At 37.7% G+C, this 22,195-nt stretch overlaps 1 protein-coding gene across 1 annotated transcript in view; it reads left to right on the forward strand.

The window, feature by feature from the left end:
• Window positions 1–18,790, forward strand: part of slco5a1 (solute carrier organic anion transporter family member 5A1) — a gene marked incomplete at its 3' end in the record, with an annotated part of 46,773 nt that extends 27,983 nt beyond the window's left edge. Inside the window, exons 3-10 of the mRNA XM_081353148.1 lie at window positions 3,937–4,069; window positions 4,269–4,483; window positions 7,161–7,325; window positions 14,447–14,645; window positions 16,213–16,372; window positions 17,310–17,551; window positions 18,018–18,082; window positions 18,345–18,790. Coding sequence (XP_081209274.1) covers window positions 3,937–4,069; window positions 4,269–4,483; window positions 7,161–7,325; window positions 14,447–14,645; window positions 16,213–16,372; window positions 17,310–17,551; window positions 18,018–18,082; window positions 18,345–18,790 — 1,625 coding nt within the window. The remainder of the gene's footprint in view (window positions 1–3,936; window positions 4,070–4,268; window positions 4,484–7,160; window positions 7,326–14,446; window positions 14,646–16,212; window positions 16,373–17,309; window positions 17,552–18,017; window positions 18,083–18,344) is intronic.
• Between the last annotated feature and the right edge of the window lie 3,405 nt (window positions 18,791–22,195).

The following is a 22,195-nucleotide window of genomic DNA, read 5'->3' on the forward strand; positions in this document are numbered from 1 at the left end:
TCCAGGGGGGTAAAAAAGTATATTTTTTTCATGAGATTGCAACTATCTAACAATGGGACTTTATATCTCTCAGTATTTCATGTAAATGTGACTTTTTATCTCAAAATGCAACTCTTATTTAAACCTCATCTCGCAATTTCCTGTTACCTGTATACATATATATTTCTTTTTACACTGATGCTAAAACTGGCTTTCAAGCATTCAGGACATCAAGCAAAGTCTATTTCTGTGATGTTTGCTATGCCAAACAATTCAAAACTGTCTCACCTCAAACGCTCTCGACACCTAGTGATAAACTGAAATGCTGGGTATGTTTTTACGCAATAGAAATGCACCACATATTTGCGTCTCTATATCATGGCATTTCATGACCACATTTCACCCCACAAAAATGTTATTGAACTGATTTAATCGGTATGTTTATCCAGGGACATTAGCTCTGTTTCCTGTCTCTTCTGTTCAGTAAGGAGATAAAATGACACATAATTTGTAGTTTCTCAATTACCTGACATTGAAATCAAGATAATAACTTTATTAAGTGAGAGACTTACTAGTCTTTACCAGTATTCATTATGTGCTCAGTGTGAGCACTTGTTATTGTTAAAGTGGATTAGTATTGAAGCATTAATGTAATGACATGCCACTCTGATTTCAGATGCTTTACACAGACTTGTACTCACTCTTCATGTGTCATTTTGTCATTAGAATACATTTCCATCTGCTTATGCAGTGTAGTAGGAGGCCTGCTACCACAGAAGCACTAATAAAATGGCTTGGACTGTTGATGAATTCATGATGAATTAATTGATGACTTTAATGCTTCAGACAAAGGCAGTTTATTATTTTGTATCGGACTGTCTGGTGAAGGCTGTGCATGTTTTCTCTCTGTTTGTTAGATATTGGATGGCTGTTTGGTTCTGTCTGCTGGGCATTTCTGCTTTGGGCTGATAAGAACATTTTATCAGCAGCTTTTGTGTTTTTTAGGAATAATTTCTCTCCCCTCCCATAGTCTCCAGGGATATTTTAAAGGAACCTGTTATTTAATTAGGCTGTAGATAAGGCTGATTGAATGTTTAAGAACTCAAAACTAAACGAGACCCTGGTGTTCCAGAGTTTGCAAAGAAAGCCACCCATGTGAATAGATGAATAGCATTATGGGAAAAGCCTGTAGCATTATTTTCTTGGCTCACACTTTAAAGTCCACAAGAAAATGTTGGGTGATATGCTTCAGACTCTACGCCATTTTATTTCTCAGCTGTACACACCGAAGTGTATAAGTGACTTCACACTGACACAGCTTTCTTTTTAAACTGATTTATTGTGGATTTGTTGAAGGCAAAGGGCAGGATGAAAGTGTGTGTGATTGAGATCAATCATGGGTGCTTCTTAAATGGAAGGCTGTGTCTTAGTGAGGCTGTGTCCTTCCCGTCGGAGGCTTGTAGGCTAGAGTCCTCCTCAAAATTAAAAGCTAGAATGAGACCGTTTAGTAAGTGGTTACGTTATAAATGTTTCTGCCCCTGTGGTTAAGATGCGAAAATACTCATTTGAAAAATCCTTTTTTTATTAAAAAATGGACTTTCTATTAAAGCAGTACAGGTAATGACAACCATCTGTGGTCTCCCAGTGGTTTATATTGCACAGTTTGGCATTATGCGATTAATTTACAACTAAACAAAAGAACATATAATTATTTTGTAGCAAGCTGGGTGGGGCCAAGAGCAATGGGAATGGAACGAGGTACTCTTCAATACTCAATCAATACTCTTGATGCATCCTTCAAAATAGGCTGACTGAAGTATACAAAACGAAGGTTGCCTTCAAAGGATCCTTCAAACTGAGACGTCCTTTGACTGAGCTTCATGACTTTGCAGCTGAGATATGTGGCCTTACTAGTCTAGGACGCAACTTTGCACCCCATTTAACCAGTATACCATATCTTGACAGAATTCAGCTGTTAGTTCTTCTGAAGTGCACATTGTTTTATGTATATATGCATTTATTTGTGATTTAATGCTTAAGTTTGAAAGGTTTGTGGCATTAAATGTTCTTTTACTTTAAATATTCCAATTATTAGACAGAACTGTTAAACAGAAACAAATGAAGACACCTAATGATGAAAATGAGAGCTGCTGTGCATCTACACTAAGGCACTGTGTTCTCAGCACTGTCAAAATAAGTCTGGCTTCTGACACTAATCAGTCACCAAACAGAAAACTTGTTGGCCAATCATTTAAAAATATCTCAATTAGAAAATTCTGAATATTGGCCATGACATCTCTTGATAAGAGCTGTCCCATTTAGAGTAAATGCTTGAGTGAATTGCTGTATCGTCATGTTGTTATGCCTTAAATTTACTTTACCTCTATTTATTTATTTTGTGGGTGTTTTTAGTGCATTTAGCTAATTGGATACCAACCATCAAGTTAAAATAATTCACATCATTATTGGTCAGAATTTTATTATCAGCTCATCCAAAAGAAAAGCAATAATTAAATTGTTCTCATTTGTAAGTCGCTTTGGATAAAAGCGTCTGCTAAATGAGTAAATGTAAATGTAAGTTGCCCAACACACCCATTTTATTCTGTCAAGAATCACTTGAAACTCAATTGTATTTGTGGTGTCTGAACCAGAAGGAACCAGGCAGATTATATGTGATCAAAAAGACAAAAGTCAGCTTGTCTCATATCGCAGTGTGATCATCACCCATTGCTAAATATGGTTCAGAGTGTGAAATATCTGTGCCCACATGTCATGCCTCTCTGCCCAGTGTGACTGTGTGTGTGCGCATATTAGATTTGGCTCATTCTCTCTGCTCTGGCTTTAGAGGTCTCACGTAAGGACAGGAGACAAGAGTCTAAGCCAGTTTAGTCCTGTTTACATCAAATAGAACGTGACTTATCTGTCTCCCTCAACATGTTTGTACTTGTGTTAAATAACCTGGCAGGCCTTTGGCCAAGCCTTCTCCCATATTGAGTCAGATTAGAGATTAGGCCTAGTCGTGCACCTGTCTCAGTTCTGTGAGAACTTCTGGCTGGATCAGAACCAGCTTGGCAGCCGCATTGGCCATGTGGAAGTGGAGAGAGTCCACTGCTGCTTTCTGTGAACAGGCGTAAACAGATGACTGTTGGGATAATGCTCTCCCCACAGTACACGCATCCCTCCAGCCTCGAAAGCAACAACGCAAAGCAATCGAGCCTTGCATATGCGTCTGTCGAGGATTAGGAAACGCTACCGAAGTCCGTTTTTAAAGAAAGTCAGTGCTCTCGGCAGTCAATTATATACACAGACATGGACTATTTCCAGTCATGCAGTTATAGCTTCAGTTTACTTAAATGGATGATGGCTGAAATCTCCAAAACTGTTTGCTTATCTTGTTGCAGTGTCAAATAAAATTGGCTTACATTGGTCACACTTTTTTTTTTGTATTCACTAAGAACTGGCTCATATGAGTCATTTGTTGGGAGTCAGTCATATTACATTGGTTGTGCGGTGTGTGTTTGATTCACTAAAAAGTACAGGCTTGTAAGAGTTATTTGTTGGGAGGTCACGCTTTATGTTTTTGATTGAATAAGTAGATCCAGCTCCGAAGAGTCATTCATTCGAAAATCGAACTACGCTGATCATGCTGTTTGTTGTTGAGTCACCAAAAAAAAAAAAAATTTATTGGAATTGGTTAATTATACTGGTGGCACTTTTATGCCGCACGCATGTGTCTTTTAATTTCTAAAAATAAGTTCTTCAACTGAGTGGAAGCATGACGCACTATTAATGATTAGCCCGTCATCTCAGTGTGGCTGACTCATTCGCCCAGTGAGTCAAGAGTTGGACTAAAAGTGGAGAGAACATTACCTGCCTTAATCAGATATGCTGTGTTATTTTTTTTTTAAGTTATTTTGTGGATGTTTTTTGTAACATGTGGTTGTTTTTGTCTTATAGCTATTATGTATGTGATGGGTGCTCTGGGACCAGCTGCGGGGTACCTCCTGGGAGGCGTTCTGATTGGCTTCTACGTGGATCCCAAAACAATTGCCAACATTGATCAAAGTGATCCACGCTTTATTGGCAACTGGTAAGATCTGTTCTGCATTTATGTGCGTGTAGCTTCATTCCAACCTATGAAAGAATTACAAATAAAAATTGTACCACTTTTTTAGCACATTTTCCAAAAAAATAACGCTAACCCATTATAGTTAATTTATTTAGGTTTTTCGTCACACTTTATATAAGCCGTCTATAATTACTATGTACTGTTTTATGAAATTTCTTAGGTGGAGTGGTTTCCTGCTCTGTGCTTTTGCAATGCTGTTGGTCATCTTCCCCATGTTCACTTTCCCCAAAAAACTGCCCCCTCGTCACAAGAAGAAGAAGAAGAAAATGCACGGGTCGGACAGCACCTCGAATGATGATGATGTCCTGAAAGAGAAATCCAACAGCAAAGGCCAGACCGTGGCGTCCTCCATGGGCTTTGGGAAGGACATCAAAGGTGTGTGTCTGATAAAGGTCATGTGATGATGCACACTGCAGGAAGCGTGCATCTACATATTAAAGTGTCACCTTGAAAATGTGGCTATTTTTGTCCCTCTAGCTCTCAACACATTCTAAGAAACATCAGATTAGCAGAGATTAGCGCTTCAGTCATCATATTGAGAAGCCTTTGGCCAATGTAAATCTGCTTCTCTGCAGATTAGTTATTTTATATAGCGTAATTGTGTTATATAAAGTAGTGACTTGATGCTTTTGTCCAAAGAATTACGGTGCAGTTATAATAAAGACAGGATTTGAACCTGCAGTCTTTCAGTTATAAGCCCAGATCTTTAACCATTAAAACTCCACCTCTCTCTCATTTAATTATACCACGCCGCTGACCACTAGAGTCAGGAGATTTTCAAATGGGGCTGCTGATATGAGCATGAAGATTGATGATCAAGCTCAAAAAGTTATAACTAAAGATTGCGCAAGCTTGCAGAAGTTGCCTTTCATTATTCATCTGGGAAAAGCATTAATGACAATTCTGCCACCCTCATCACTAATATGGTCCTTTTCATTACCAAACCGCAGCTGCTGAGGAAAAAATATTGCTGAAACTTTATCTAATAGACGATAAAAAACCTGCTTCTGCCTTACAATGATAAATAAAGTGGGTAACTAAATGAGATTAATGTATAAAATACGAATTAAAGTCACGTTGTAAATATAAAGTAATTTAAGAGAAATAAAGTCGGAATTGTAAGATTTAAAGCAGCTTTATGTAAAATATAATGTGCTTTTACTTTCACTTTTATACACTGGTGTGTATATAATTTATACTTTTATTCCGCACGGATCTATTCAAATGATCAAAAGTGACAGTAAAGACATGTATAATATTACATAAGATTTTTATTTCAAATAAATGCAGTTATTTTTTTATTGTATATTCATCAAAGAATCCTAATAAAAAAGGTATCACAGTTTCCACAAAAATATTGACCTTTTTTAACAATAAGAAATGTTTCTTGAGCACCCAATCAGCATATTAGAATGATTTCTGAAGGATCATGTGACACTGAAGACTGGAGTAATGATGCTGAAAATTCAGCTTTGCCATCACAGGAATAAATTACATTTTAAAATGAATTCAAATAGAAAACAATTTTAATTGTAAGAAAAGCAATTAAGTAAATGCATCCTTGGTGAACATAAGACACTTCTTTCCAAAGCATTAAAAAAAACTTACTGACCCCAAACTTTTGAACAGTAGTGTATATTGAGTGATTAAATGTCATTGCTGTTCTCATCACACTGTGTCTAAACTATTACCAGATTAATGGCAACTTTTATCCTGCTTTGAAAAAGTCACACAAGTGACTACAATCAAGACAAGACCTGTTCTATAAACCCACTGTAACCCACTTCCATTCCCCCCTGGCCTGCATGTGTTTGCATAAGTAGGCTTTCAACATAACTGGAATGCTTACAGTAGGATAGAGTGGTTTCTGGGACTTTTATGTAGAGACAGACAGGCAAGCTGTTTTGTTCATTAGTAGGTTTAAGCATTTAATATGGTTGCTTTGTACCAACTCCTGTGTCTCTCCTGTCAGTCCCATAGATGCTTTGAGGGGTTAAGAGTTCAACATTCGGAAGCAAATTAAAGTTTGATTATAGTCGGTTACCATGGAAACAATGCTACAGCGATAACTTGCTAATTAAAAGAATTGGCTTTGTTGGACATGATGAAGCATTAGCTAAAACCTATGGGATTTAAACGGATTGAATTTAGAAGAGCTGTGGAGACACCATGTTTAGGTTTAGCTGTCTTTACTCTGTTAGGACAGTAATCATCTGTTAGTATGGATTACGACTGCTTTGAGAGCTGGTAGAAGAAAGCATGTTGTGTCGTGACTAAAAGCAGTTCATGAAGACTATAGAAATTAGCTCATTTTAAGTGGTCAACCGATATGCTTAAGGGTTTTTTATATATGTATCACCTTGCTCTCTGCTATTTTTATTTTTTATTTTATTGATAACCAGTTTTATAGATAACCAATGTATTGTGAATCAGCCTATATTAGTTTTTTATGAGTATCTTTCATATGATAAATTATGTTTTGGTGCCTGAATTCACTTGTTAACTGTTTTTAGTCTTTAGTGTTTTATTTTAAATGTTTTAATATAAATATTTAAAAAAAAAATATATATATATTTTAAATATATTATTAGTAATAGTGGCTGTTTAACGGTTATCAACCATAACATGAAAATAATTATCATCTTATCGATATTGGCCTGAATTATAATAACGATGCAGAGTTAGTTTACACAAAAACTGTCAATTACTCACCCTCATGTCGCTTCAAAAAGTTAATAAAGAGATCATAAAATTAATCTATATGAATCCAGTCAATCGTTTTAAATGATGAATAGATTGAATTTAGTTTTTTTACACTTATAAAAATATATAAAAATCAGCGAACATAAACAGAAGCTCAACCATCCTTGATGTGCGAGATAAATATCTTCATTTGTGTCTCGAAGATGAACAATTGTCTTAAGAGTTTGGGGTGAGTAATTGACATTTTGGGTGAACTAATCCTTTAATGTAATCTATAGCTAGGGTGTGTGAGCCAGTGTATTTATAGTTTCTGATGCTGTTTTTGTTTTTTGGTTATTTCATTGAACAGAGCTCCCCAAGGCTGCCATAAGGATCCTCAGCAACATGACGTTTCTATTTGTGAGTCTGTCCTACACGGCCGAGAGCGCTATTGTCACTGCCTTCATCACCTTCATCCCCAAGTTTATCGAGTCGCAGTTTGGAATCCCTGCCTCCAATGCCAGCATATACACAGGTACACGATTATCCTGTTTTCGGGATATAAGTAATTAAATCTCTCATTCTATATTCCCTTTTTTTCTCCCTAACACTTTTACGTATGGTTTCCTTTCTTGTCATATCACACATTTCACATGATTCACACTCTGTTCATCACATTAAAGAACATGTGTCAAAAATAACGTGTGAAAACGTGATATTTTTGTTTCACTGCTGTTCCCACTTATTTTATAGAGGCATAATTGATTGCTGCTATATAAAGCTGTACTAGCTTCGAGCGTTTATCACTGGGTTTCAAGATACCCTTTCTCACTATTTTATGTTCTTGCTCATCTAAATAAGCCCTCAAAAACATCTTGCCCTCCATCTCAGACTCAAGATCATTTAAGCCATGCGTATGTCCAAATATCTCAGAACAGATGCTCTCTCATAAGGTAACTGGAGACTGGCCATCCACTTCTGTCAGCACGGGTCACTGCTACTTTGTTCCAGTTTATTTACTACATAAATACTAATGTATATTCCTATAGTATTATATACTAAAGTATCTAAATAAAAATAGAAATTGAAATTGAAAAATAATCTCTGTTCGTACAGTTGTGGGTAAAAGTGAAGCCCGGAGGGAATTGGTTTGGGTATTTGTTTTTAATGACCTTACAAGTTTGATTAAACCATCGAAATATTACAATTTTTAAAAAAATATATATTTTAAATATGAGAAGAACAAAACATTAAACTTGGTTACGGTATTTATCTGACAAAATTATTGGCAAAAAGGGCAAACTTCAGCTAGAGGTTTAATTTTACTATGGAAAAAAATGCATAGAAAAACAATAATCCATCAGGAAAAAGCATACATTGATTACAAGATAATCAGTTACTAATATTTTGTTGGTTCTCTTCTGTTTTTGCATGTGTTCATAATTTCTTTGTATGACAGCCTGGCTAAAAATTACAGATTTCATTTTGTTATTAAAAAGTAAAACAACTGACTCCAAGCACAACTGCCCAATATGCTTTCAGAAGCTTTAATAAATTTGCAATAAGGGTGAAGATGTCAATTTTCCTAGGCCAGACATCAATTTTGGCTTCGACTGTACATGTAATTTATAGGGCTCTGTAGCAGAATTAAATGCGAACTCAACACCACAATGCTAGATGTTCTTGTAGTGTTTTAAAAAAAAAAACTTTTGAGAATAAGCAGCTCATAGCAGCGTGCCGTGTGTGTGTGTGTATTGGCAGTAGTAAGTCCCATACTTGCTTTGCAGCAACAATTAACAACAGCAGCATAGCAGATCTATTCCACTAAGACCAAACAAATCAACATTGTCAGACAAACACTCTGAGAGTTGTCATGACAGAACTTTTGTTCAAATATGAATAATAATAATGATGGCTTTGTTCAAATATGAGCAATAATAATAATGATCCTTGCCTTAGGAACCCTATTAACATCTCTATGAGTGTCTGTATATAAACTAGCAGAATTCTGATTTTGATTCATTATTGTGGCCCCAAGCTTGTTGCCAGGATACAGGGAGAGAAACGAATTAATGGTATGCTGGCTATGTTGACTCTTAACTATGCTTGTGTGTTCTTAGATTATAACAGGGAAACAACTTGTTGGCTAGAGCTGTCAGGCTTTAACCTCTGATAAACTGGGTAGAAATGTATGACATCCCAATAGTCCCTCATGGATAAGGTACCTCCTTCAAACTGAAGAAAGTAAAACATGTTCTCTGATTTAAACCCGTGCTATAGTAACAGCAGATTGATATGCCTGCTGAAGTCAGAGCTTTCACAAAGGCCTGGATGTTTTACACATCAATAGATGCAAGCAGTTTGTCGTTTTATGCTGTTTCCTCAGTTATGGCTGCCAAGATTCCCGTCACCCTAAAAGACTGCAGCTGCAGAAACTAGAGACGGACAGAAGACAGATGGTGTACTATAAAACTGAGGCCAGGGAGCATCAGAACTACATTTACTCTCCATCTTTCCTACAAATTAATTGCAGGAATTTAAGGTGCTATAAATCAAAGAATGATTCAACTGTTCCTAGATCTCCTATAATCCTATGATTAACATTTATTTAATTGGCCATAAAGGTGCAAACACATTAGTGGAATTGCAGTTAAATTCCACTAGCAAAAAATGTCCACTGTTTATTGTCAATAGCACAGATAGGTGTGAAGCATTGGTCACACAGAATTCACTTTCAAATCAAGCAGTTTTCTGTTGGTCAACTTGGCAAATTTACGCGACCAACTTGAAAATGAGCCTGTGTTTTCACAATCACTTAAAACTCCTTCAATATCAAACAGTGTGGTGTTTATTTCGTCTATTTTGTAATGTAGTCTTTTTCATTTTTAGCATATTTAGTCAACCTTCTCCTGGTTTTGTTTAGTCAAGTTTTAGTCGACTACATGTCAGGGCATTTTAGTCCTTCGTTATCGTCTCCATTTAAACTACAAAAACGTGAATTTGTGAAAACGGTGACATCATGCGCATGCGTATTTTGGCGAGTAGTGGCATCGCTATCTACTGGCCTTGCATGCATAATACAGCGTTTTTAGCCGATTTTGCGGATAAGTGTGAACGGAAATCTTTTTGACAACTTTGTCGTCTGTATGGAAAACTTTTCTGGTTTTAGTACATTGTTGACGTGTAAATATACCCTTAGTCAGTGAAAACTGTTAAATTGATAATCACTTTTATTTTGCTCAAAATTATAATTGCAGTGATTTTTATTTGAGAATATATCAGAATTTTTGCACTTTCACTTATAAACACAAATTAAGAAAATGTCAACTCTTTCGCATGGTTTATTTTACCTCATCTAGTGTACTGATTTATTATAGGCTGTTTATCATATAAGTTAACACACTCTCTACATCATGAAAGCTGGTAAAACAAGAAACTTCTCTCACAATCTGAATTTGTGAAATTCCCAATTGTAATTCCAATAATTCCAAATTACAATATTGTTTTTCTATTAAAACAACAGCAAAAAAGACTTTATATTGCCACACAGAGGTTATGTAAGTGCATTTATTCAGCAACCACAATCGCAAACAATATAGTCAAGATCCATTTTTGGATTTATTACAGTTGATCACAGAAGGTTTGGTTGCAAATTTTGTCACAGCAGACAGCTCAAGCGGCTTGTGAAGGATGATCGCTAAACTATAGCTTACTTGTTTATCGGTGTCTCAGATCATCGACGCATCTTCCATGGTTTAGAGAGAGTAAAACACCAGGCAGAAAAATTGATCCTTTTTTAAGAGAGAAGTTATGATTAGGGGATTTAAACTCTTGACATCTGGCAACCCCAAGCATGAAAGCTTGTAGAGGCCTGTTTAAAACAGTCTGGAATATTTTGTCTCCTATTTTTCAACAAAGTCAGAGTTTGTGTTTTATTAAAGTACATTTTAGTCTCTCTTTTTTTTTTTCTTTTTTTTGTCAATGATATTGCATGTTGAAATAGTCACCATTATCATTTAATGACATTGGTGTCGCCTTGTCATCGTTTCGTCGTTAGATATTGAAAAAAGGTTGTCCATGAGCATTCGTTATTGAAATTAACACTAAAACAGTGGCTTGATGTTAAAATATATATATATTTTTCATTCTCTTGCATCTCACTGTGACTCTGTCCGAAATCGCCCCCTATACCCTCATTCACTATTCTTTACATTACTCCACTAATATAGTTCACTTGAGGGAGTGAATAAAAATGAGGGAGCGACTTTGGAAACTGAGGCTGCTGCTTTTGCATAGTTTGTGCTTGCTGTTTAATAATCATTTGAAACTTAACTACTAGAGGCTCCATTAGTAATGAAATTATTTTTCTTGATCTTTGTCATGAAATATACTTTATTGTCCCTGATAGGGAAATTTGTAATGGACATAGCCAGCATTTCGCCAAAACCTGATACATAAAAAAATGACACAAAATATTCATACACATAAAAATAAATAGACTTCACTAATTCATGTTCAACAGTCTAATTGATACCGGTACAAAAGAGTTTTTGAACCTATTCCGTTTATAACTGAGAGTTCTGTACCTTCTTCCAGACGGTAAGAGTTCATAAAAGCGGTAGAGTACATGAGATGGGTCGCTTAAAATCCTTTTTGCCTCATTTAATGTGCATTGCTCATACAGAGTCTGAATACTAGGATAGTCTTTCAGTCCAATCATTTTCATCGAAGATTGAACTATATATATAGTATCTTTGATTGTCATGTAAAACTCTGTATAAACATTGATTTAGTAAGGGTTAATGCCCGACGAGGTGTCCATTATCAGGTATTAATGGACGACGCGCGTCGGACGGTTGCCTCCGCCGAAGTCCATTAATACCTGACAATGGACACCTCGAAGGGCATTAACCCGCTTATACCATGGTCACTTGCCAAATAACACATTTTTAAAACATTAGTTTACATTTTAATTAGTTTTACAATCGAAATCTAAAGTTACAAGTTACAAACAATAACTTGTTTCCTTGGTTACGCCTGACGGTTTATTTAGGTGTACATTATCACTTTTTAACGGACACCCTGCAGCCAATCAGAATCGAGTATTCACCCAGACCATGGTATAAAACAATTGAATGATCAATTGAAAAGTAATTTATTATAGCCACATTAGACCAGCAGTTTAGAAAATGGATGGATGTATGATTCAGCTGCAAACGCCATCTTCTGGTCACATGTAGGAATTAATTCGGCATGTGACTCTTATAGTGCATTATGGTATTTTCTAGCCGTTGAGCATATATTGTTTGTACACTCGTTATTGCGGTGCATTGTGGGATTGAATGAGTGCACTTGATCCACTATGGTTTCGGACACCACTACAAATGGCTGTCCCCTCAAATAGTGCCTTATTTAAGAGTATGGGGGTAATATCGGACAGCCTGTGCCTTCAAGTCCACATGACCTCAGACGGCACTAATGACAGCGATGTGAAAGAGAGAGAGTGTGTGTGTGTGTGCGTGCAAGAGGGATCTGTCAGTAGGCTGTGGTCATTAACACCCTGCTTTGCTCCAGCTTGTGGCCTACAGGAATTGTTGTGCATGTCCCACGCTCCCCTCCTCCTCAACATACACATGCAGCTCTATGCCAGCTGTGCACGCAGTCTCCCTGGACATCCTCTCAAACTTTCCCTGCTCGAGGGTTTGTGTGAATAGTGCTTGTTTCTTCTTCTCTCATGATAGGGAGGTGTTCCTGACGCACTCTTGGCTAAATATAGCCCAAAGGAACGTTGTATTGGCTTCACACAGCCGTGGTTTTCTCGTGAATGGGTGTTTTTACCACCTTGTCAGGTTGGAAGGGTATGTGTGTTTATCCATGTGTGAGTGTACGAACATAATGAAGTTAGGTCTAATCAGCTTGAAGCTGAGTGACATGGGTTTTCATGCTTGTTTATGCTTCCTGATGAAGTTGGCTGATCAGGTAAAGCCCCGCTGGTTTAGCTTTGAGGTCAAAGTTTATCTGGTTAGCACCATCCAGTTAGCATCTGATGTCGCATCTACACCATCTGGGAAATGTATTCATTGAAAACCTTTCAAAAGTAGCTCTGCATTCTGACCGTTTTTATATAAATACCATTATATACCATTTTAGATTTTTACCAGTGCAGTGTTTTATCTGTTATCACTATGCTAAGATAGTAGGTTAAAGTCACCGTGAAATAAAATTTGACAATTCTTTTTTTTTTTTTACGCAATCTTTAATTAAACTAACTTCCCCTCATCATGCAGTGACATCTATTTTATTTTGTGATGTTTACTGGAGCGAGGGCTGATCAACCTGTCACTCACATGAGATCGACCAGTAGCAAACCACAATGGTCCAACGATCCAATCAATGGACAAAATCAAATCTCGTCCTATATTTTGTTGTTGTTTGAGAACCCGTTTCACTCTGATATGTCACAATAGGGAAGGAACACCGCAACTTCCGTTTAACGCCGACTTTAAACCGTAAGCTAAGGAATACATAAATAGCTAATATTTAATTATGTTATACTTTTCAGGTAGCGCTATACTAAGCTTAAGCTAAGCTGTTAACTTACCAACAGAAATCAACATATTTTAATTTGACCATTTTTAGTTTCTGTAATACAAAAAGATGTTAATTTTCATTCTTTCAGCTTGAACATGATCAAATACACTTCCTTTTGCCATTATATAAGTGCTTTTATGAGGAGCTCGCTCTTGACCGTGCTGAAAGCAGTCATGTGCTTGCCTTGCCCACCCAATGGATTTACACAGTGACCTCAGACTGCCAGCAGTCAGCTTTGACTTTCAAATCCCAAGCTGTGATGCCAGCACGTGTGCCACGCTGATGGAAGCTGCTCTGCCTCACTGTTATTCTGCCAGCCTGTGATGTCTATCTTTGGTTCTTAGTCACTCAGCCTTTTTTGCAAGGTTTTTTTCCTCTTCGGTCTTCAGTCTAAAATGTACAGCCACATGATAGTAGTATTGTGAGCATTTTTGTTCTTTTTCATGATGGTCCTGTGAACCCTGCTCAGGATGTTCACATTCCTTCAGGTCTTTGTGTCAACTTCCACCAATAGAAATGTTGACATTCCTTTTTTGAGTTGCATTGTCACATTTTGCTTCTCTACTTATGAAGATTGTTTTTGTCTTCTCCATTTTATAATGATAGACAATGTTTATTCCACCCAAAATATGATATATACACACTACTGTTCAAATGTTTGGCGTCATAAGTGACAGTAAAGACTTTAATAATGTTAGAAAAAAATTCTATAAAAAAAAATGTCATGGTTTACACAAAAAAGCAGCAGCACAACCGTTTTCAACATTGATAAGAAATAATAAAATGTTTCTTGAGCACCAAATCTGCATATTAGAATGAGTTCTGAAGGATCATGTGACTGGAGTAATGATGCTGAAAATTCAACTTTGCCATCACCGGAATAAATTACATTTTAAAATATTATTACTGTATATATGTATATATATATGTGTGTGTACTGTGCCTTTAAGACTTCTGTTCTGATAAACATGGACATATTGATGTGTTCATTCAAGTGTGATATTTATTGTGATATGTGGCTTTCTGGACAAGCATTACGACTGATCTCTCTTCTTTTTCTTTCAGGGGTCATTATTGTGCCCAGTGCAGGCGTGGGCATTGTACTGGGCGGCTACATCATAAAGAAACTTAAGCTTGGAGCTCGCGAGTCGGCCAAGCTGGCCATGATCTGCAGTGGGGTTTCTCTTCTGTGCTTCTCCACCCTCTTCATCGTGGGCTGCGAGAGCATAAACCTGGGTGGCATCAATATCCCTTATACCACAGGGTAAGTGAACGCACAGAGGTTTGAGGTATACTGCATGGATATGGGTATCCGATTTATGTTTTGTGGTTTCAATTATATTGGGGTTTTACAAACATTAAGAGGCATATGCTGAACAGCAGGTGCAAGGGCAGTTTCTTGCATCGTTACACATTTCAATGCCCTTAAATATGTCTACACGTATGGTCTGAAAATAATTTTTTTCAGCCAACGAATCCTACACAACTTTTTCCCTCCTTAAAATCTGTCTGTCACATTTTATATGTTTTATTTATTTGAAGAAACTATAACAAATTTGTAATAATCCATCTGAAAGCGAATTCTTTTAACTAAGAAAATTATATGAAAAAATAGTGCCTTGTGTTTGACATTCCTGCTCTATGAAGTCCATTGTCTATTTCCTTTCGTCCACCTCTCAAGACTGTATTGAGTGACACGAGTTGGTTTCTAGGGCTGAAGTCTGCAGTGGGTTTGCACGGCCCTGACTAGCGAGACAGTGTGTTTGAGGAACACATGGCACTAAAGTGTGAGGCTCTTTCCACAGATAGAGCTGCTCTGTGAGACACAGGTGTAGAAATACAAAGCATTTGTGCTCAGTCAACGCTCACATTCCACATCCGTCCAAACACTTTGTGTTTCTTTTCGCTAATCTTCTCAAGGTTAGCCTTTCTCAAAGTGACAGTATTTCCCACGGTTAAAGGAGACACACATGCACATTCAGACGTGCTTATTTATTATTTATTCATTTATTAAGCACAGCTACTTCAGCTCGGGTGACCTTGACGACAAAACTGCCTCCGTTAACTGAAGCTTAAAGGAATCATTTTCCAACATATTTAATTAACTCATGTTTATGTCAATGTCATTTTAAACCCATATGACTTTTTCTTCTATGGAACACAAAATGTAGAAGAACTGGCCATACTTATCCATTTAATATAAAATGAAAGAGGATCTGAGCTGCCAAGCTTTAAAATGACAAACAAAAGCACCATGTTATCCCTTTAAATCCTGTACGGATGAGAGCTGACTATTATGGTGTCTAGTTTTGTCGCAGAGAGGTCCGTCTCATTTAGTGTTTAAAGACTGGATTCCATTCCGTCCATCCTGCTGGCTGTGTTATGCCATGATTCATCCCCTCATTCTGCTGTAGATCTGTGAGGATAATGTAAAGTCAACCAGAGCTGTTGCTGTGTTTAATGTGGGAAAGAGCTGTTTGAATTTGCCTGACATTCCCACAGCATTAAAATAACTGTTTATACAGTATCTCTATTTATTTAACTGTCTGTCTCTTTCCTTCTCACTCTCTTTATATATATATATATATATATATATATATGTATATATAGACACACACACACACATACATGCACACATGCATAGTTTATACATTTTATCATTGGCTTATGCATGAATACAATGCCTAGGGTTGTCACAGAGACAAGTGTGATTTCTCAGAACACAAGGTGTTGTGTTGTACGTTATTCCAAACATTGCCTACAGCAGCTAATATTATGCATTTTATTCCCAAACTAACAGCTCTGTCCGTCCTCTGCTTGTTTTTCTTCAGGCCGACACTGACTCTGACCCATAGAAACCTGACGGGGGGCTGTAATGTGAACTGTGGCTGTCGGATCAACGAGTACGCTCCTGTTTGTGGCTCCGATGGCATCACATATTTCAACCCCTGTCTGGCGGGATGCAGCACGGTTGGCAATGACAGCACTGGGGTGAGCCAGACTTCATGTCTTTCTGGAGGTGGTCTGTATTTTAAAGGACAGCACAAACCTTTTTAGGTCAAGATTTAAAACCACAAACATTGATGATAAATCTTAATCATCTATTCTAGTTCAGTCTGTACAGGTGTTCTGTAGTCTTCCATTGCAGCTATTTCTATAAACATGTAAATATCTAGTCTCATTATCCTTGCCTCTTGATCTGGATCATTGATACAGCGTCCCTTTTATGGACCCTTTTCACATTTCCGGGTTTCTCAGAAGCGAAAAGTCATCATAGTTGGCTAAACTTCTATAGTGGTGAATGAGAGACTACATTAAATTTTTTTTGTGTGTGTTCCCGTTTGCTCATAGCACAAAAAAACCCTCCATAATAGTGTTTTCACAACTTTCAAAAAGAGGAGAAAAATAGAGAGATTGATAACGGCAGTCAGAAGAGAGAAAGACATCACTCCGACAGCTGCTGTATTAGAAACACCCTCAACTAGTTTTTTAAATTTGATGCAAAGGTAATATAATACAAAATATAGCGTTGTAATGTACATAAAAAATATTTTAAATGTAAGTATAAAAAACATTGTATTAAAAAAAAGAAAACAGATTTGAAAGCTAAGTTGGTGTTAGCATGTGCAATTTTAATGCATAAAAAGCCTTTTTAAATTGTGGATTCAGTGTTTGAATTTTGACATTTCTGACTGAAAATGTTGTCCTATCCATACCCATAACCCTAAAATCAGAGGGAAATGATTGGTGAATAACACTGATGCAGAAGCACCTTATCCTAGTTGTAAGTCTAAACTTGACAAACTGTAAACTTGTCCCTCAAATCTGATTAGTTGATTGGAATGTTGTTCCAGGATCAACAAAGATGATGATGACTTGGTTAAATCTCATTCACCAATGTGTCATGTGTGTGTATTTTTTAATGTAGATCAGAAACTACACAGACTGTGCGTGCGTGCAGAGCAGACAGGTCATCACCCCTCCCACCAGCGGCCAGGGCAACCAGCTGCAGCTGGTCATAGTGAAGACCTACCTGAACGAGAACGGGTTCGCTGTGTCAGGGAAGTGTGATCGCACCTGCAACACACTCATCCCCTTCCTCATCTTCCTCTTCATCGTTACGCTCATCACAGCTTGTGCACAGCCCTCCGCCATTATCGTCACTCTCAGGTAGGAAACAGCAACTCATGTATATAGTTACTAAAGAAATAGAAATTATTTGGGCACTTTTTGATGTTTAAATATATATTATTCAAGTCTCTTATGCTCACCAAGGCTTTTATTTGATCAAAAATAATGGTTTTCTACTTTAATTTTAAAATTGTAATTTATTTCAGGGATGTCAAAGCCTTTAGTATAATTACTTCAGTCACATGATCCTTCAGAATTAATTCTAATTTGCTGCTCAAGAAATATTTCTTATCAATATTGAAAATGGTTGTCCTGCTTAATACTTTCGTGGAAACGCATACATTTTATTTAAAGGTAATATCAACTACATGTACTTACTATAGATTTAGGAATGTAATTGTGCATAATTTATAGTTAATACTAGAGTAATCTATACATAAGGGATTTGAATATAACACTATGCAATTAATAGTACATGACAGAATCAAATCTTTTTCTGTTGCAGGTCAGTAGAAGAGCAAGAAAGACCGTTTGCTTTAGGAATGCAGTTTGTGCTGCTAAGAACTCTGGGTAAGTCAAAATGATTTATTTTTTCAAGGAATGCTAAGATTTCAATATTAACTTTGTCATGAAATCCATCAGCTTTGTTTATCCCTGCAGCAGAGCTGTTCATCTAGCACCTCCTAGTCTAAACTTTCTTAAATTACAGCTCAGTACTAAGCATTATACATTTCAATTAGTTAAGACGAAGGGAAAAATACAGCATAAAACTGAAAGCTTAAGTGAATCCACAAGGAGAAACCTATTTAATGTACTTCTTCCATGTCTGCAGCCTACATTCCCACGCCCATCTACTTTGGGGCGGTGATCGACACCACCTGTATGCTCTGGCAGCAGGACTGCGGCGTTCACGGCTCTTGCTGGGAGTACGACGTCACTTCCTTCCGCTTCGTCTACTTTGGCCTGGCTGCCAGCCTCAAGTTTGTGGGCTTCGTGTTCATCTTCCTCACCTGGTACTCCATTAAATACAAAGAGGATCGGCTGAAGCGCTGGCAGCAGCATCTGCCGCCTCTGGGCACCGTCAGTGAGCTCATCTGTCACGCGGGCGGCCACAAGAGCCACGCTCGCACCCGCTCCTGCCCTGTTTTCACACCCCGTCCCGAACCCCCTGAGCAGCCCGCCCTTAACCGCGGACACTGCAGCCAGAGCTGTCCCGGAAACAGCCTCAAAGCAATAACCCCACCCGCCCGCTCAATGCAGGAAATTAATCACATTTGAGGACGCCTGCCCCGACATCTGCCTCCATGTGCCTTCCTGTCAGGTGTCCTCCTCCTGCAAAAGGCAGGGCCAACGTACGCCTGTTTTTCCTCCCGCGCGGCTTTCAGGGGCTTGCTGCGCTCACCGATCTCAATGTCACAGCAGATACACATCACGTAAAAATCATAGAGTATTTGCTGTAGAAGCGTATGGAAGACATCTCATCATGGTGCTAAATGGGGAAGAGGGAGGACATTTCTCTGTCTCCAATCTTGGATGACAAGATGATTATATCAAAGACGTACCACAAGCACAAATAGAAATCAGTTCTATGCAACACCGTATAGCATTAAAGCCTGCAGGCAGCGTATTATCATCATTCCCAACAGCAGAACATCGCATATGGTCTTTCGGAACAAATCTTTGACAAATTCACATCGCAATGGTGTTAACTCCCTTCTGGCTAGTTTGGAGGGGTTGGTTATCATCAATAAGGAGCTGTACTGGAACATTCAGCCTCCTCCAGACAGATCACACAGCGCTGTATGCGAGTTCAGTGCCTCAAATTGCCCTGTCAGCAGTGAGGTCTGCTGGATAACAGGCTGAGCACTGAGTGGACTGCTAAAATGCATTTGGAGAAGGACTGAAACCTCGTCTTCTCATTCTTCATCTTCATAATCATTGTCTGTTCAGTGATCGACTCTCAATGGCGATATGTGTTTTGATGCATACTGTGGGATCAGATGTTAGCATGATTTAGCAGACATGTTGTTCAGTGGTCCAATATCAGGTCTCAAATATGTCTGGCTTTGTTTAGACCAATTTGATGGATTTTTTTGGTGAATCCGTATTTGAATATTTAGTTTTTTGTAGTGTGAACAGCAAAAAACACATGAGATCTGATGTTTACAAACCCCATCTAAACAACATTCACATCTAGTTTGAAAACTAGTTTGATTTGTTTTCCACAGTCTGAACGGTAAGATCAGACATGGAATGACAAATCGAATGTTTTTGCTCTCGAAATAACTTTTTTCAACTATAAAAGAACCTTTAGTTCAATGGAAATTAGTCTTTAAAATCCATAGAAAATTTTCATTGAACTAAAGGTTCTCTCTTCCCACAAAGAAATGAAAAATTGGGCTTTGAAGAACTGTTCGTTGAAAGGTTCTTTTGGGAAACCCAAAATGGTGGTTCTATGGTATCGCTGTGGAAACCCCCCTTTTGGAACCTTCATTTTTAAGAGTGTGTAGCGAACTATGTGAACAAGTCAGTGGTTTTCAAGCGTAAATGTCATGACAGACAATTTTTTAGGTTTTATTTGTCGTCTTTCCACTCTTAAAGGGTTAGTTCACCCAAAAATGAAAATTATGTCATTAATGACTCACCCTCATGTCGTTCCAAGCCCGTAAGACCTCTGTTCATCTTCGGAACACAAATTAAGATATTTTAGATTTAGTCCGAGAGCTTTCTGTCCCTCCATTGAAAGTCAATGGACGGCATACTGTTCACGTCCAGAACTCGAGCTATTTCACGTAGTGTTTAAGCGTAGCACGTCTGTGTTGTACGTCACACGTAGGCTCACTATTGGCCGACGCTGGTCATGTGTGATGCGTGTGACGTACAGCACAGACCCGCTGCGCAAAAACACTACGTGAAATAGCTCGAGGCCCAGAGAGAAGGAAATGAATAGTGGAATAAAGTCGTTATTTTTGTTTACTTTTTGTGCACAAAAAGTATTCTCGTCGCTTGATAAACTTAAGATTGAGCCACTGATGTCACATGGACTACTTTGAGGATGTCTTTATTGCCTTTCTGGACATGGACAGTATGCCGTCCATTGACTTTCAATGGAGGAACAGAAAGCTCTCGGACTAAATCTAAAATATCTTAAACTGTGTTCCGAAGATGAACGGAGGTCTTACGGGCTTGGAACGACATGAGGGTGAGTCATTAATGACATCATTTTCATTTTTGGGTGATCTAACCCTTTAAGGCCTGTACACTCCAAGAACAACAACTATAAAGATAACAATAACTGTATTAGCATTCACACCAACGGATGATAATCTGTTATTTTTTTACTAAGCGTGAGCTGCAATTATGTATTTAAAAAAAAAAAAAAAAAAGCATTCTGAAAGTGATCTGTGTTGTTATCATTGTGGTGTGGAATTAAAATGCTTATCAATTTTACAGTATTTAGGCTAAGCTATAGTTGTCATCCTTGGTGTGAACGGCCCTTTGCACTCAGTAGGAGTGTTTCGTGTTGACATTATGTAGATACACCAAACATTGACTACAAATCAAACGTGTCATTCCTAAAGTTTCGATTTGAAACCAAAACCGAATTTGTGTGAACGAAGCGAGTCAAATTCAGATTCAAATGAGAAAGACTCTGACGACCGCTCATGCCGCTGCTGCGTTCAAGTACCTAAGCATGTCTGAGCAGTTTTAGCGATAGCATTCATAAAGCCATAGCAGAATCAGAATGGATTCTCAGCTTTGGTTCGGGAGCTGCCGACCGACATGAGCATGTGGTCCTCAAGCACTAGCTATATTCTTATGCACCAACTATATACACAATTCAACTTCTGCCTAATAATATGCAAACCTCAGATTTCAGTACTCTGTGATGGGTTTATAACGCTAGTTTGGCAGTTCATTAGAAATAAAGCATTTAGATCAATACAGTACAGAAGTCATGAATTATTTAGTCATGTGCAATGATTTACATAGGCTAGATATTATTGGGTTCAGTTATGATTTATGAGGGACTAACATGGTAGTTAAATAATGCTTAGCATGCAAACAACAAAAACCCAGAACAATTTAGACTATGCTGTATTAATTCCACTTTAAAATGATTTTGTAAGCTGTACTGCATTATGATCACAATCTCAGAAACACATTACGAGTACATGCTTTTCCGAGACCTCTAGAATGTTTATTGTCAGTTTTTCATAAATTGTATTTCAGATGCTGACTTCAGTGTTAGAATGTGACATTTAAGACTAAGATGGTTAAATCAAGCCCTGCTATTATTTGAATTTGAAATGGCTTGCTTTTTTATGTTAGTGAAATAGGTGTACAGTGGTGAGAGGAAGTCTGAGCGCTTTAAAATAATCAGGAGCTCTCCATTAGTTTGAGCTACAATGTGAGCTGCTCAAAATCAATAAACATAAACTAAGTAATTCTACAAATAAACCGACTGCAACCTTGTTGTAATGTGTAAGTTGGCTCCAAGACAGCCTAAAATATCAATGAATGAGATCAAGTATAAAAATAGAAAAATACTACATTTTTACTACATTGCAGGACTCCCTTAGTATCCAGTAATTATTTTCTGCTGTGTAATCTCAAATATTGAATGTGTTGGTGTCTCTGCAGGGCTGATTTCAGATCAGTGTAAAGGCCAGCTGTGTTTGT

This window comes from Scardinius erythrophthalmus, assembly GCF_964197995.2.
Source record: "Scardinius erythrophthalmus genome assembly, chromosome: 22".
Taxonomy (NCBI): Eukaryota; Metazoa; Chordata; class Actinopteri; order Cypriniformes; family Leuciscidae; genus Scardinius; species Scardinius erythrophthalmus.